The sequence below is a fragment of the Pinus tabuliformis genome, chromosome J (genome assembly GCF_031772625.1).
Source record: "Pinus tabuliformis cultivar Carrire ecotype Pingquan chromosome J, CPIR1, whole genome shotgun sequence".
Lineage (NCBI taxonomy): Eukaryota > Viridiplantae > Streptophyta > Pinopsida > Pinales > Pinaceae > Pinus > Pinus tabuliformis.
The window spans coordinates 1,030,151,765-1,030,166,929 of NC_142295.1; the positions used below are offsets into that span (position 1 = coordinate 1,030,151,765).

General features: G+C 38.3%; 1 protein-coding gene across 1 annotated transcript in view; it reads right to left on the reverse strand.

Moving 5' to 3' along the window:
* LOC149230374 (CDPK-related kinase 3-like) overlaps positions 1 to 15,165 on the reverse strand; it is a 271,505-nt gene that overhangs the window by 100,010 nt on the left and 156,330 nt on the right. The window contains exons 8-9 of the mRNA XM_089378953.1: positions 10,550 to 10,657; positions 10,271 to 10,333 (exon numbers count right to left, since the gene is read on the reverse strand). Coding sequence (XP_089235079.1) covers positions 10,271 to 10,333; positions 10,550 to 10,657 — 171 coding nt within the window. The remainder of the gene's footprint in view (positions 1 to 10,270; positions 10,334 to 10,549; positions 10,658 to 15,165) is intronic.

A 15,165-nucleotide genomic window follows, 5' to 3' on the forward strand; every position in this document is an offset into this window, starting at 1 on the left:
TCCTATATATCTCCATTTCTTTGGAGATTTCTGCACATTCTACTGGAGATCGCACCATCCTCTGAACACTGGTTAAGAATCCATCCATGATCTCAGCATCAAATAAGAACCCACATGGGTAAGAAAATGCGGGGTTCAGGTATATCCCTGCAGCATGAATGGGACGATTGAGTGTATTGTTCCATCGTTCATCAATCACTTCCCATAAGAGGAGTTGTTTTTGAAACCCCTCATCTCCCCTATCATCATAGTAGGCCCCAATGGATTCTTTGGCCGTGTCCATGGCCTCATACAAATAGCCCATTGCGGGCTTGTCACCATCAACTAATCGAAGAACCTTTACCACAGGTTCAGTAATGTTGCACACCTCCTGCACTCCCGCCCAGAAGTTTTCCTGGTATGAAACTAATCTATATATGGCCTCTCCCTCTAGTTTGCAGCTAAATGTCAAAGCACGTCGCTCATCTGAAAGAAACATTCTCTTCACATCCCACATAGAATTCAAGAGGGATGGATGAGATATGAAACTGGTGGCAAACCGTGTAATGGCGGGGTGCACCAACTCCTTGTTGTTGGTGAATTTTCTCATCAAACTAAGCACAGATGCATGATTATATATAAATTTTGTAATGCTTTTTGATGAGTCAACAATATCTTTGACAAAGGAAATTTTCCCTATGTCCTCCAACATCAAATCAATACAATGTGCAGCACAAGGTGTCCAAAATAACGTAGGATGCCTCTCCATAAGCATCTTGCTAGCCGCAACATCATTTGCAGTTTTGTCCGTTATGACTTGGACAACATGTTCTGCACCCACCTCCAAAATAAACACATCCAGCAAATCACATAATAATTTTGCATCTTTGATATGTGCAGATGCATCAACAGATTTCATAAACATTGTCCCCTTGGAACAATTAACCAAGAAGTTTATAAAGCTTCTCCTCTTTTGGTCAGTCCAACCATTTGACATCACAGTGCATCATGTTTGTGCCCATGATGCCCTAAACTCCTCCAATCTTTTGGTGCAATCAACCTTTTCATCTTGAAGAATGCGGCCTCTAAAGTCATCATAAGAAGGGATTTTGTACCCTGAGACAACAATTGCAATAGCATCAACAGCAGGCTGGAAAAATGGATTATTCCTTGCAACGCTGAAAGGAATATCACTCCAAAGGATAAACTTGCCCAACAACTTGTCAGCTGGTTTTTTCTCCTTTTTTTAAGCATTGAAGTGATAGATGGTTGTGAACTAGCCATGGTTCTAGGAACAAAAAATGATGAGGTAGCTATAGGGTTGGTTGTAGATATTGATGTTGAAGTAGAACTAGTGCCACTTTCATATTCACCTCCTAACACTCTCCTTACTAGTTGCTTCCTCAGATCTGACTTGGACAGTTTGGCTTGCTCTAATTCTTCCAATGATCTGAGGGCTCTTCTGATGATTTTCGCATTTGTATTGGTGCAAGGCCCTACCTCATGTCCAGGGATTTGTGCAAGGTAATACTTTAATCTATAAACCCCCCCTGTCATATGATGCCCACACAACTTGCAAGACAAGTTTGATCTATCAAACCCTCCATCAGATTCACCAAATTCCCACAGAGGGTCCAATTTCCTTGGCATGTTTGTAACTTGGTTGAACTGTTGAGTTTTAATGTAAGATGAAGTTTGAAGTTTTGAACCTATGGCACAATAAGAATTGCAAGTTAAAAAAAAATTTAAAAAAAATTACATACATGACACAACACATTGAATCTTTGACAACAACAACAAAAAAAACTTCAACTTAATGCAACAATAATAGAAAAAATGCACATTCAAACCCAAAAAAAAATAATGCAAAAAATAGAGCACAAGAAGAAATTAAATTAATAAATCTAAAAATCAAGTTTTTTCATTTTTGACCAAAATGAACCCTCTCCACTCTATGCAACAAAAATGAAAATAAAAACACAATCAAATCCACTCAAAAATCATTGATAATCAATGGGTTATAGAAACCCAAGCAAAAACAAAAAAAAAATGGCCAAATTTGGTGCCCATACCTGGAAACCATGGTTTGCCGAAGATATTTGGTCCAAACACGAATCTCTTCTTGGGATGCTAAAATATCCCATTTTTCTCCTCCTCTGCCCTAGTAGTCGCCTTCCTCTCCTCCTCAACTCTCAAACAAGTCCGTTGTCTGCTAAAAATGAGAAATAAAACTTGTGAAATCGCTTATAAAACGCGTTGTCCCAGAGGGCCACGATTTCTTCCACTCGAATCGCGATTTTTTCGAATAAAAAAAAAAGCTTTATAAAAATCGAGCAATTAAATCGGTAGACTTAAAAAATCGCGATTTTTTTAAAACATCGCGATGTTCGCAACACAGTGTTTGCTGCCAAGTTATGGCTGAAAACCCCACCTCCGCTGCTAAGAAAATTCTGCAAAATTATTTATGAGGTCCTTGTCAAAAACCCAGAAAAACCCAGAAATGGTTTGGCCTAGTTTTAAACTTCCAAAATCGACCCCCAAAAGCCCTACACTTTCCAATAGTTGTTGAAGCACGTTGTCTGTCAAACCACCAGCAAAATCCTCTCCAGACACTCCCGAAATGTAGCAATCAACTCCACAAATACTTCCCTTATTTCTCCCGGCAAGCAATAGCCCTAATGGCTGAAACTCTATCTCCCACATATGCCCAGTTTCTCTCTTTTGTGCTAGCCACAGAGTCTGCAAAATCACTCCTGAATATTGCTGCCACTCCTAGCCCTCAAACTCACCCAATAGCCAACAAATCTATTGAGGCTTCTTCTCCAAATTTCTCCCGGTAATAGCCCTCCAAAAGAATGTTGCAATGGTCACACTAGATCCACTACTGCGTCCTCTAGAAATACACACTGTTGGGGCGAACTGAATACAAATGCTAGAAATCTCTCTACAAATCTCCTCTGGATGATAATGGATGAACCTCTCAAGGGTGGCACTCGAAGTCCCCCGAAGAAAAGGATGAGTTCTCCGCTTGGAAAACTCTTGCTAAACAACAAATGACCTTGCTAAACAACTCGAGCAACAGAATTAAGTTCGATAAGCCAAGAATGCCAAATGAAGTGTGCTACCTTCCTTTTATAACTTTCGTGGAGCCTTTCTTCCCGCCTTTTCTCCCCTCACATGCATTTCAAATCATTGGCTTAGGGAGTGCATATTTCTTATGTGGGTGGTCCCCACATATTTCTTATGTGGGTGGTCCCCACATATCATTAACAAAACAAAATAAAATTAACTTGCCTCTAACTCCTAAGTCTTCTATCAAAAATCAAATGGGCCCCCAAAATGTACAAATAAATCATGTTCCAAAATAATTTAGGAAGGAACATTACAAGGGATGTACATTCTTGAGTCATGTATTGTGAATCGTGATTGACTAGGATTAACATCCTAACTTGGATACATGGACTTGGTAAAGAATGGTCTGGAGGACGTACTTTTCCTTGGACTAGGAAACAATGCTATGAGGTCATTCCTTAGGAACACCTAGGTGAGGTGAGTACCTAAGAAGCAATGGTGTCCAAATTTATGCCTCCCAGCATTGTACTATGATCTAGTGGAGAGATAGAGCTTGTTAGTCAAGGCCTTGCTATTTTGACAATGCTAGCTATGATGATGTAAATCATCGTTAATGTTTATCAATCTGGATCCTTTCTTATATGAATATTTCAACTTCAAAGTATCTTGTTATGTCATTATGAATACCTCCCTAGTTAAGAGGGAGTGTTGAAAAATGTAACTAGAATCGGTCTTCATAATTTAATAAAATGTAAATTTTGTCATATTTATTATATTCATTATTATTTTATTTTGGCATGTTCTCCATGCTTATAAGAGTCAAAAAAAAGAAATTATTTTGAGTCAAAGAATATGTATTTGCGAGGGAGTTGACTTTCCTCAAAGAGATAAGTATTCTACACCTCCTTTCATTATTTACTATTGTTGCTACTTTGTCTATGCACTTTGCTTTTTGTTCTTTCATAGTCTTCTAATAAAGGTTGCAAGTCAAGACAAGATCTATCTAAACTTGACTCAAAGATGGAAGAATTGGAAGAACGTAGCAAAGCATGAAGACAAAAAGAAAGCAATATGAAGTATGCATCAAAGAAGTCGAATAGATGGCAGCATAAAAAACAAGGCTTAATAAAAGAAAAAATTCACCTACCTCAGTTGGAAAGAGGGAGCTCTAATTGGTTCGATTCAGGAACACATTCATTAGGTTGACAATATTGATGTTGATAGAGAGACTATTGATGATTGGGAGCTGATATGATTTCTTGGAAGAGAGTGAAGCAGAATTTTGTTGCAATACGAAAGAAGATGTGAAGGCTTGTGCAAACAGCAGTGAAGAAGTTTGGCTCCATAAGGTGTCTGATGAACTACTTCATGACATGAAGTTGCACGAAGATTGTCATAGAACCAGGAAGGTCAAAGTGCTTTATAATCTGAGAGAGTATGATGTAGATAGGAGCCGAGAAGCTACAATAGATCTCCATGGAAGAATAGGTATTCGATGCATTGATGAGTATTTTTTAGACAAGCTTAGGCTTGTGGTTATTTCTCTTTGTTTGATAGGGAGTGAGAATCTCCTCCCTAGTTGAGAGGGAGTGAGGATGGACACTGGGTTCTCCATGTGTCATGTATTATGGCCAGGGCTAACAGTTGTAAGCCTAGTTAAGGCACTAGTATGGACAATGATGGATTGGATGAGCATCAAGGACATACATTCTTGAGTCATGCATTGTGATTGACTAGGATTAACATCCTAACTTAAATACATGGACTTGGTAAAGAATGGTCCGGAGGACGTACTTTTCCTTGGATTAGGAAACGGTCCTATGAGGTTATTCCTTAGGAACACTCGGGTGGGGTATGTACCTAAGAGGCAGTGGTGTCTAAATTTATGCCACCCAGCATTATGCTATGATCTAGTGGAGAGATAGTTTGTTAGTCAAGGCCTTGCTATTTTGACAATGCTAGCTATGATGATGTAAATCATCATTGATGCTTATCAATCTGGATCCTTTCTTATATGAATATTTCAACTTGAGAGTATCTTGTTATGTCATTATGAATACCTCCCTAGTTAAGGAGTGTTGAAAAATGTAACTAGATTCGGTCTTCATAATGTAACAAAATGTAATTTTTATCATATTTATTATATTCATTATTATTTTATTTTGGTCAAAGCATGTTCTTCATGCTTATAAGAGTTAAAAAAGAAATTATTTTGAATCAAAGAAAATGTATTTGACTCAAGTCCCATTTGGACTTTTTGTAAGAAAAGAAAGAATTTTTATATTGAGTCAAAGTCCACCAAAGTTGTCAAGTCGGCCCTGTTAGTGCTCAAACTAGCAGGGGTCCAATGAAGGGGTCCTAAAAGGGCAGTTGCTAGGTCAAGGGCAACAATAGAGCGATAGCCCACTGTCACCTCAACTAACGCTCCCTACTCTTTACGGACTTTCACCGATGGGAGGAGACCCAGTATAAAGGGAATCACTAGATGAATGAACCAATGAAAGGATAAGGAGTGATTCCTAAGGCCTATTCACAAGAGAGACTCAATTGTATGGTTTGATTGCTTGAGAAGCAAGGTATAAGACTTCCTAGGAAGGGCCAAGGAGATTTCAAGGGCTAGGATTTGAGGATAAGACTTGTAAGGGAGATACTTAGTCATAGAAATCCTTGGGAAAACTTGTTTTCCAAGTGGTCTTAGTGGAATTGGAGTCAACAAGTCGCGACTACAAAGGTCCAAGTGGACCCAAAATTAGGTCAAGTAAGTGGAATTGGTCACTCAAGGAGGGGATTGACCTAATTATGGAAGATAAGTGGATCAATGGGCAAATTTTCTTAGAATAGAATGCAATAATCCAAATGAGGTCACTAGCCAAGGGGAAACCTAAGGCAAGAAATGGTCCTTGATCTAGGGCTTGCTATATCTTGAGATTCCACCGTCGAATTTGCTTCAAATTTGGAGGGCCTCTAGAGCAAACTTCAGCGTAGTTGTGGACCAAAAATTGAAGTGTTTGAATGGCTAGATTGTGAGATAATTGATGCCCTAGGTGACCTATGTATGTTAGGCATTGAAAAGGATCACCAATGGAGGATTAGTGTCTTTTCCTTTGGGATATATGGAGTCAAGGAGAATTTGTAGTTTGGACTAGATTCACTTGGTCAAGGAGGCCTTGAAAACAACTTCGCATGGCACTAGGCATGAGAGAAGCAACTTCAAGGTCTTTACACTTCAATTTGCAATATTTGATGACTTATCAAGATAGATTTTGACACAATTTTTCTCTAGGAACATTCATTCATTCATACATGGCCCATGACATGATGCAATGCTATAAAAGATCAAATTCTCACAATTTCGCATAAGAAAAGCAGTAAATTTCAGCCTATTATAGTGAAAATCCCAGCGACATGCATGTGACAAAAGTAAATAACAAGAATAGCATTAAAAGGGCACTTACATGTAAGAAAGAGTATATCCAATCATCAAGATATGCCAATAGAGAAGCATATCCAGACATCAAAATTCATCCATTCATTCAAATTCGTCCTCCAAGAAGGATAGTGAAATTCTCACAAGAGGAGATAACCCAATCACAATGATTCATATCACTTCTATTTATACACTCTAATGAATTCTATTTAGCTAAATTAGCCTAATTTAGCCCCCAAAATAAAATAATGTGCATAATGACAATACTTTTGGTGACAAGCCCACCAAATAGCTCAATAATGTAAAGATAAGTCTCTTAAGAGGGTCGAATGATCAACAAAGTGAGTTGTTGGGTCTTTGAGGAGGCCTAATGAAGTCTGAGGAGTGCCACGATGCAGAAATGGAGTCCCAACATAGTAGACAATGGGTGGGCCCCTTGTCTTCCAAGTAAGAACTTGTGGTGCTCCCAAGTGGGTGTGGGGGCACAAGGGCATCTTCATGGGTCTCCAAGTGGATCGAAAATGTTTGTAGACCATATGTAAGGGCTAGGATGGTGATGTAATCCCTCCCTCTACAGCGAGAAACATCCTTTAGGCCCTGGAACATTTGTTGAGATAGCTGGGCATGGTGAACCAGGTGCATCATCCTCATCCAAAAAGGTGGGACACGAGCAATCAATGATCGGCATTGGGGATCCATGAAGTAATATCTGCTATGGTGGAGGCCCATGGCTCTCAACGCTCACCCTACAAGTGCCAATGTGGCTCTCTGGAGGGCTAGGACCCTGTATAGGGAGACGAAGCCCCAAATGAAGACCGACTTTCAATCCTGCATAAAATCCATTGTGTCCCCTTGCCTTCCAATACAACAAGTCATTAGAATACTAAAGTAATAAAGCTTACAAGTCATGGGATCAATGAGGCACTTCATGGTGGCATGCCCTTCCATGGTGAGCTTTGGCATGTATAAGTGTCTCCAAGCTCAATATGGGGTTAACCAAGGACCCTATTAGGTGGTTCCAACCTCTAAAGGGGGTGACATGTCTGTGGTACATCCTTTAAGTGGTAGGTGGCAAATGATATAATAATGGAATGGATTCAGGGGAATCATCCACACCACATGTTAAGGTTCATGGGTAGCTATAATAAGGGAAACCCACACCTAGGTATGTGAGTGTAGGAGGGAGCAAATCGTGGTACATAAGTTGTCTCGGCCTTTGTTTTTCCACCTTCTTCATATGCCTTTTGCCTTTTATTGAATTTTCTTCATAACTGCTCGAGGATCCAGGGGATGAGAGCATGATGTGCAATATGTATCAATGGATACCCCCTTAAGGTGGAGCGTTCATCGCCCACCAGGGGTTGGGAAAATCATTGGTTCCTTAATGATAAAGAGGGCTCATCTAAGGCCCATAGGAACTAGGGTGATGGCCATGGATAAGGGGTAGAGCTCATGTTTGGCTTTTGCCCATGCATTAAATTTTTATGTCCCAACCATCTTTTGCATTTTATGGTACATTTCCTGTTGAGAATGGCCAAATTATGCTTTTTCTTTTCTTTTTAGCTGCATCAACCTCTGGGGCATCATTCCAAGCCCGAACCAAGGTGTGGACAAGGGGAGGGGGAGGTTGATCCTATGTGGACTCGGTGGACCCATGTGGACACGAATGGGAAAATAGATGAATGGGGCTAAAATGAGTTGAACGAGAGTGATGTATGTGGTATCGGGAAGCAGGACCACGCAACCAAAATTGAGATTTCCCATGTAGTGCCAAACCGAAACCCAAGTGGTTAGTAAAGGAGATCCCATGAGACTAGGATACAAGGGTAACCACAAAATCGAGTAGTGGAGACAAGAATACAAACCTAATCCACTCTTTCCGTCAAATCCCCCACCAATTCATGCCCAAAAGTGGCCATGACAAGTAAGGAAAATTTCTCAAGCATACCAATGAAAAGTCATACCTTTGGGGTCGGGAGGCCCACCTTCAAACATACATTCATAACAGATGGGCAAGGGACCACATCGCTGACTCGGGTGGTGGAGAAAGTGGCACAGCGAGCTATCAAAGGAACTGCAAGGGGATGTTGGCTGCCGACTAAGTACCATCTAGGAGAAAAAATTTCTCCTATGCATACTACCCACATGTGGTGGGTAACAAGCCCTCCTTGGGAACAAGTCGGCTTGGGCCACCAAAAGCCACCTATTCGACCTCCTGGATAGATATATATAGAGGACTATTCGATCACTTCGAAAGACACTCACTCACGACATCATACATATCTTCTGCACCTAATTAGTGGAGAAAAGGATGAAGAAGAAGGAGACTATTTGTAGGACAAAGAAGATAGAACCGAATTTTTATGACTATTGCAGGCTGAAATTTCAAGGTCCGAAAATCAAAGATCGAAATTTCAAGAAGGCCATTTTGACTTACGTTGACTTTTGACTTTGGAGGAGGGTTGGACTAGGAGTTTTGGTGGCAGTTTAGGGTCTTAGTCTTGGTCTTGGATATCTCATTTTGATCTGATTCTATAAGAGAAGGATTGTTGTTGGATTTTCCTCCTTGTGGGGTTTTGCCCTAGCTTGGAACCTAATTTCTAGTGTCTCGTCTTTTGTGCATTGTGATCTCTTTTTTCTTGTTTTGAATGGTAATTGCTTGATGAATAAGAAAGGAAAAATAAATAAGAACACTAAATAACTTCACAAGTAATTATCATTTTAAGAAATCCCCTCTTGCATTGGAATTTCAACACTCATCTCTCAATATCTTAGGTGAATCGGGAATGAAATTCTCCATGGGCTATTAATCACTAGGTAATTATATTTTTACTGATATCTAAAATAATGTATTTACCAAACAATATTTCACCAAAGCATTAACCCCATCTTGCATAATAAATGGTTTTTCTTACAACATTTATGACAATTTGTATGAAATAAACTTCATTTTTTCACATTATAATATTATATGCACTGAAATTAGCTAAGTATAACAATTTACAAAATATTTCACTGATAATTCCCCTACATCAAATATGTTTACTTTGTCACCATTTGCATGATGGCCTTCCCCAATTGCAGAGTTTGGAGGCTTCTTGATTCTTTGTTCCTAGCCTATAGTTATATTTTTTAATCAAGATTTGCTAAAACAAATTATAATCATCTTAAATATCCTGACAATATCTACAAAATATTATAGTGGAAATATAACAACAAATTGTATGAGATGGTTTCGACATGTGTATATAGTGATTGATAGGAATTTCCTCAATATAATGAAGATTGGCACATAGAAGAATGTGTCTTGTATCACAAAGATTCAACAGAGAATGATCTCACCTACCTATGTTCAATTTCTATAAGAACCATACCAACCCACTCAGGTTACCACTAAAGCCATGGTTTACCACTAACATTACATTAAACTTCACAACTCTTCATTATCGTTATATCGATAAACTGAGTTAACAAAAGGCACATATGCTTACATTAACAAGACAAACTCTGGTTGCCCCTTAGAAGCCAATGTGAACTAATCATAACCAAATATTCACTCAATGCCTGTGCCACTCTCGCTCCAACTGTCCAACCCATCAATTGCTTAATTTGTGTTCATAGCAAAATGATTTTCAGGTTTTTATAGCTACCAAAAAGTACATAATAAAGAATTTTTCTTTCAGTTATCATTAAAGCACTCTTAATGAGAATTCTCGTAGGACCAAAACTTAAAGGAACCCACCGGAGTACTGAACAAAATTAAATTCATTCCCAAAGAAAGTTTATACATACCAAATTTAGTATATCTGGAACCTTGGATTCCTTCATGGCCTCTGTCGAATTTCTCATTAGAGCCTTAGAAGATAATAACAAGAAAAGAGAAGGCATTCAGCTAAAAGGCATGATAAAGCCATCAACTTGTTTCTAAGATTAAAAGGAATTCCAACCACAAGGAACGAAAAGAAATATTAGTAGCTTAAAATTTAAAACATGGTAACCTAGGAAATCCCCCAGTTTCAATAACATGGAATATGCAGGGATTACACAAGATAAGAAAAAAAATTTACTCACTGATTTAAAATTTTCTAGAGAAATCTTGGCATCGTTATCAGGTTGCAGGAGCGTAAACTGAGCTCTGAGGTACACCAATTCGTCCTCACTTAATGATTTCACCAGTGCCTGGAACCATTTGGTCACATCAACTCCTTAGTCTTGCAAATTGAATATTACAAAGTTATTAACAAACTTAATCCAAAACTTGTATAGACAGCATATACAAGGATGCATGTCAATGCAACCAAGTTACCAACATAAGTATGCATTCATTTTAGAAAATGAAGAATGAATCATGATATGATATGAAGAAAGCATGTGTTGGGGATGGGGGGGTGAGGAACTTCTCATGCAGTTCAGAAAATTACAAATTAAGCATACTGGTACAATATATGCTGAGGTTTTGCCTGGTATACTCATGCAAACATATGTAGAGGTTTTTTATGGTGACAACTACTCTGAGGCAGTTAGAACCTGCCATGCACTTCAATGTGTATAGTCTGAAACACTGTGGCTTGTATACTATACTAAGTTGACAAAATTTAAGGAAATTGAAAAGATTAAATGAATTAGATTGATATCTACCAGAAGCTCTGCTAGGGTTAGCCTTGGGAGAGCTTGTGTATGCGATATGGCAAAGATTAAGACTGCTGGACACATTTGCTTGTTGGCCATCTAAATGAAGTTACAAGCCGGATTTGACAGCCTTTACTGTTGTGATCTGGTTTGAGATACCTATATTGGCCATCATAAGGCTTGAGAGGCAAAATGGCTAAACCACCACCTGATATCACTCTGCAAATGCTGCAAGGATTTTCTGCCAGAGTCAATACCAGTGGCAACAATGGTGTTGCCGAAAATACCTCGCAAGTTTACTCCTAAAGTTTACAATGAGGTACTGAGATTCTTATCAATGAGAATTCTGTTAAACTTCCTGTTAATGAAAAAGATGTTGTTTGTCATTTTTTAAGCCCTTGAACCTTGTAGGTAAAATCCACTTTGGTCTGTCATTAAGGCGTTAAAGAGGCTTTGGAGCCATATAGCTGGCTTTGCAAAACCAAAAGAAGCCTGAAAAACAGTTTTTTATAGTTCTCATCTAAGGATGACAGTCATGCTTTGGAGGTTGTCATCCATGGTCCATAGATTTGTTGAGATACCCTAGAGATATAGTATAAGCAGTATGAGTACTTCTCAGCCAATGATTCTACTCAACTGCATTGTCATGTTTGGGTGAAATTCCAAGGCCTCCCCAAGCATTACTAGGAATTTTCTCACACAAATTTCAGCTCCCATTGGGAAATACATTTTCCATGAGCCCTAGTGATTTTGCAACCCTCTCCCTCTAAATCATAATTGTATTCGAGTCAACCTGTCCCAAGCTCGACACAATAGTTTTTATCAAAATCATCCCAAATGCCATTTGTCAAGCCATAAGTTATATCAACCTTCCAAATACATCTTTCATGTGAAAGCCCTAACCCATAGGATCAAGGATTGACACATGCAAACCAAGTTCAACTATTTCATACTCCTTCGGTCATTACCCCAATTTCTCATACCCGAAGGGCTTTGGCCTCTCTTGAATGTGGCAAATAGATTCAAGTGATAAATTCAGTCTTGAATTCCATTAACTTAAAATAAGGAATCAACTCAACATCTTTTTCAAAAAGCTCACAATAAAGGAACTTCTTAAAAGAAGAGGAAGAAAAACATCATCATGAAGGGCAACAGCCAAAAGGGGATTGAGCGAGAATTTGTTGGCCATTATCGTATTGTCTTCCAATCTCAAGGAATGACCGATGCTCGAAGGGTGGCCATGCAAATGTGCATTGACCTTGTCCCCTAAATAGTCTGCCTAGAGAAAGAAAGATTGGGTGACCAAGAGTTGACCCAGCCAAAGTTAACAGAGGCCTAATGGAAATCATTGATAATAAGTCTCCTAGGTTGGACTTCTCTGTTAATTTTTCTAGCCACATTATCCTGCCCAATTACTAATTAGCAGATTCCTTGCTGTAAAATTAATAATATTACACAGATCTACTAAATAAAAGACACAACTGGGATTTTAACATAAACAACGAAAGCAAATTAATAATTAATCTCATATGCATTCATACATAAGATTTTTGTGTTGCACATTGTGTTGACATTGATGATAACAAGTGTCATTAATGTCAAAGGGGTGCTTGAGGAAGCAACGATACCCTCTATGAAGCAGTACGACAATTGGGTCTCTTGCAGTTTCTCATCTAGTGAATTTAAAGGAGCTTGAAGTTATTTGAGTTTTTGATGCAGTTATGGTGCCCTAATCAGCTTATGGATAGCATGGTTAGATTGTTCTCATCAAGACCTTTACAACGGTATATTATACCTTGAAAAATACCTCCCAGACAAGAAGTTAAGGTAGTTTGAAAAACATCACTAGAGAACCCAAATATGGGGCAATAATCCCAAAACACCAAATTTATTTAAGAATGTGTATGATTGATGGTTATATGGATAATGGTCACGTGGTTGGCCCCAAGGCACAATCATATGGACCATGGCACAAATATTAATGACATGGAGCTTAGAGTTAATAACTTGGGCTATTGTCGTTGGTCATATGGACGTGGTCTTTGTTTTATTTTAATTTCGGACGTGGAGGGAATAATAGTTGGTCCATGGTCAACCTATTCAAGCCCGGGACCACCAAAACACTATACATACAAATTCAACCAAGGGCTGAATAGATGGATTATGATCATTCAAAAAACATTAACAATGATGGAGCAATCTTCTCCATCTTATCGAAGAGTTGAGGCAATGTTGGAATCTCAGTTTAGTTGAAACTCTTTTTGTTCGTTTGTTGTATTGGCTCTTGATTGGTCGCAGTTAGCCTAAGTCTGGACATAACTCCAAGATTTTGGTTGGTCTCGTTTAAGTTCTTGGCCGAGGAGATATGTCTGATACACGATTGTCTTTTTATTGTTTTGGTTTGGTTCATCGAGTTCATGTCTAACAAGTCTTCGTAGCAAGTATATTAATTCTAAGTTCGATGTTTGTTATCGTTGTGGTTCGATTGTGGAGAGTCTGACAAAAAAAGGCAGAGTTTGAATATGATGGTGGCAGTCGAGCACTGTTGAATCATTGGCGAGTTTATGTGACGAGAAAACGTTGTCTGCAGTCTTGTTGTTGTAGTTCGCTTATGGTCCACGATAGTTCGTTGCCTTCACTAGCAGTTGATTCATTGCTTATGGTTTCGTGTTATATTTTGTTATTGACATTTGCGTTTCCAATGTTCAACTATTTATTCATTATTGATGATGGTCTGTGATTTGGTTAAGGTTCCATAAGTTCGTCAATAATAATGATCTATGAGCCCTGGTTTGTTTAAAGACCTGATTTGGTTGATCTGTGAGTTTATATATTTGATCTAGATCACATCGCATATGTGGTCAAGGCATAACAATATATACAATTTGGTTGGTTCCATAAGGTGTACATAATGTGTTGAGACACGCTAGCTGAGTTCTAATGCCAAAGGAGAATAATAAACAAGTAACCAAACACATGTTCTGAGCTAGTATATTGTTTCGTTGTAAAGGGCATAGTTCTCAGGATCGCTTGGTTAAAATATAGCGGCGCACCAATCACAATGATAAGCAATGTTTGATAGCAGAGACAAACATTGCAGGTCTAGAATATATATATATAGACACGCATAATAGCTTGTTGTTTCACTATATATATAGCATAGGTCTTTACTGGTCATGCTACATTTACATATATCTGTCAATTCATGAATCATATGACAAGGGGCGTTGTCATCCTACTTTGCAACCCTACTAATCGATCTCTACGCATATGTTGGCGAAATAGAACTTTGGCCGAAGTTTAGTTTGCCAAGTTCAATCCTGATGCAATTTTGGTTCGACAGCAAGTCGAAAATGTGGCAACAATCAACTAATTCTAAGTTCGATTCATTCGTTGGTGTAATGTTATGAATATAACTTATATAAAAATAATATAAATTTAAATATAAATAATTATTATTTATTAATTAATGATTAGTATAGAAGAGGTGTGTCTCTAAGTACATGACCATTCATGAAGGGGAACCTGCATAGGTATATAAGGAGGCCCTCATTTGTAACAATCATACCGCATCTCATATCTTTTGTATTCAAACATTTTTTATATAAATATATATGGGCATTCTTATATTCGAGACATTTCTGCATCGTAAATGAACTTTGTTTGTTACATTAGTATCAGAGTGTGTACAAACTTTGTTCGTTACATTGCTATCAGAGTTGGTCAACCCTCTGGTCACTCAACCGCTGCATAGAGTCCGTCCGATCCAACCTTTGGCCAACAACTCTTCATCAAGTTCACTGTCGGTCAATTAAGGCTTTTAGCCATACAAGTTTGGGAGATTCTCCATTCTGTCGCCAAGCCTTTGGCCATTAAAAAAAGGGAAAAAAAATAAAATTTAAAAAAAGGTCAAATATAAAATTAAAAAGAAAAAGAGAGTTTATATATTGAAAAAGAAAAATTCAAAGTTATTTATAAAAATTGAAAAAAAAAATTATATAACAAGATATATATATCAGTGTTCCACCAAGGTTCCGGGACGAGGGGGCGAGGGAGCG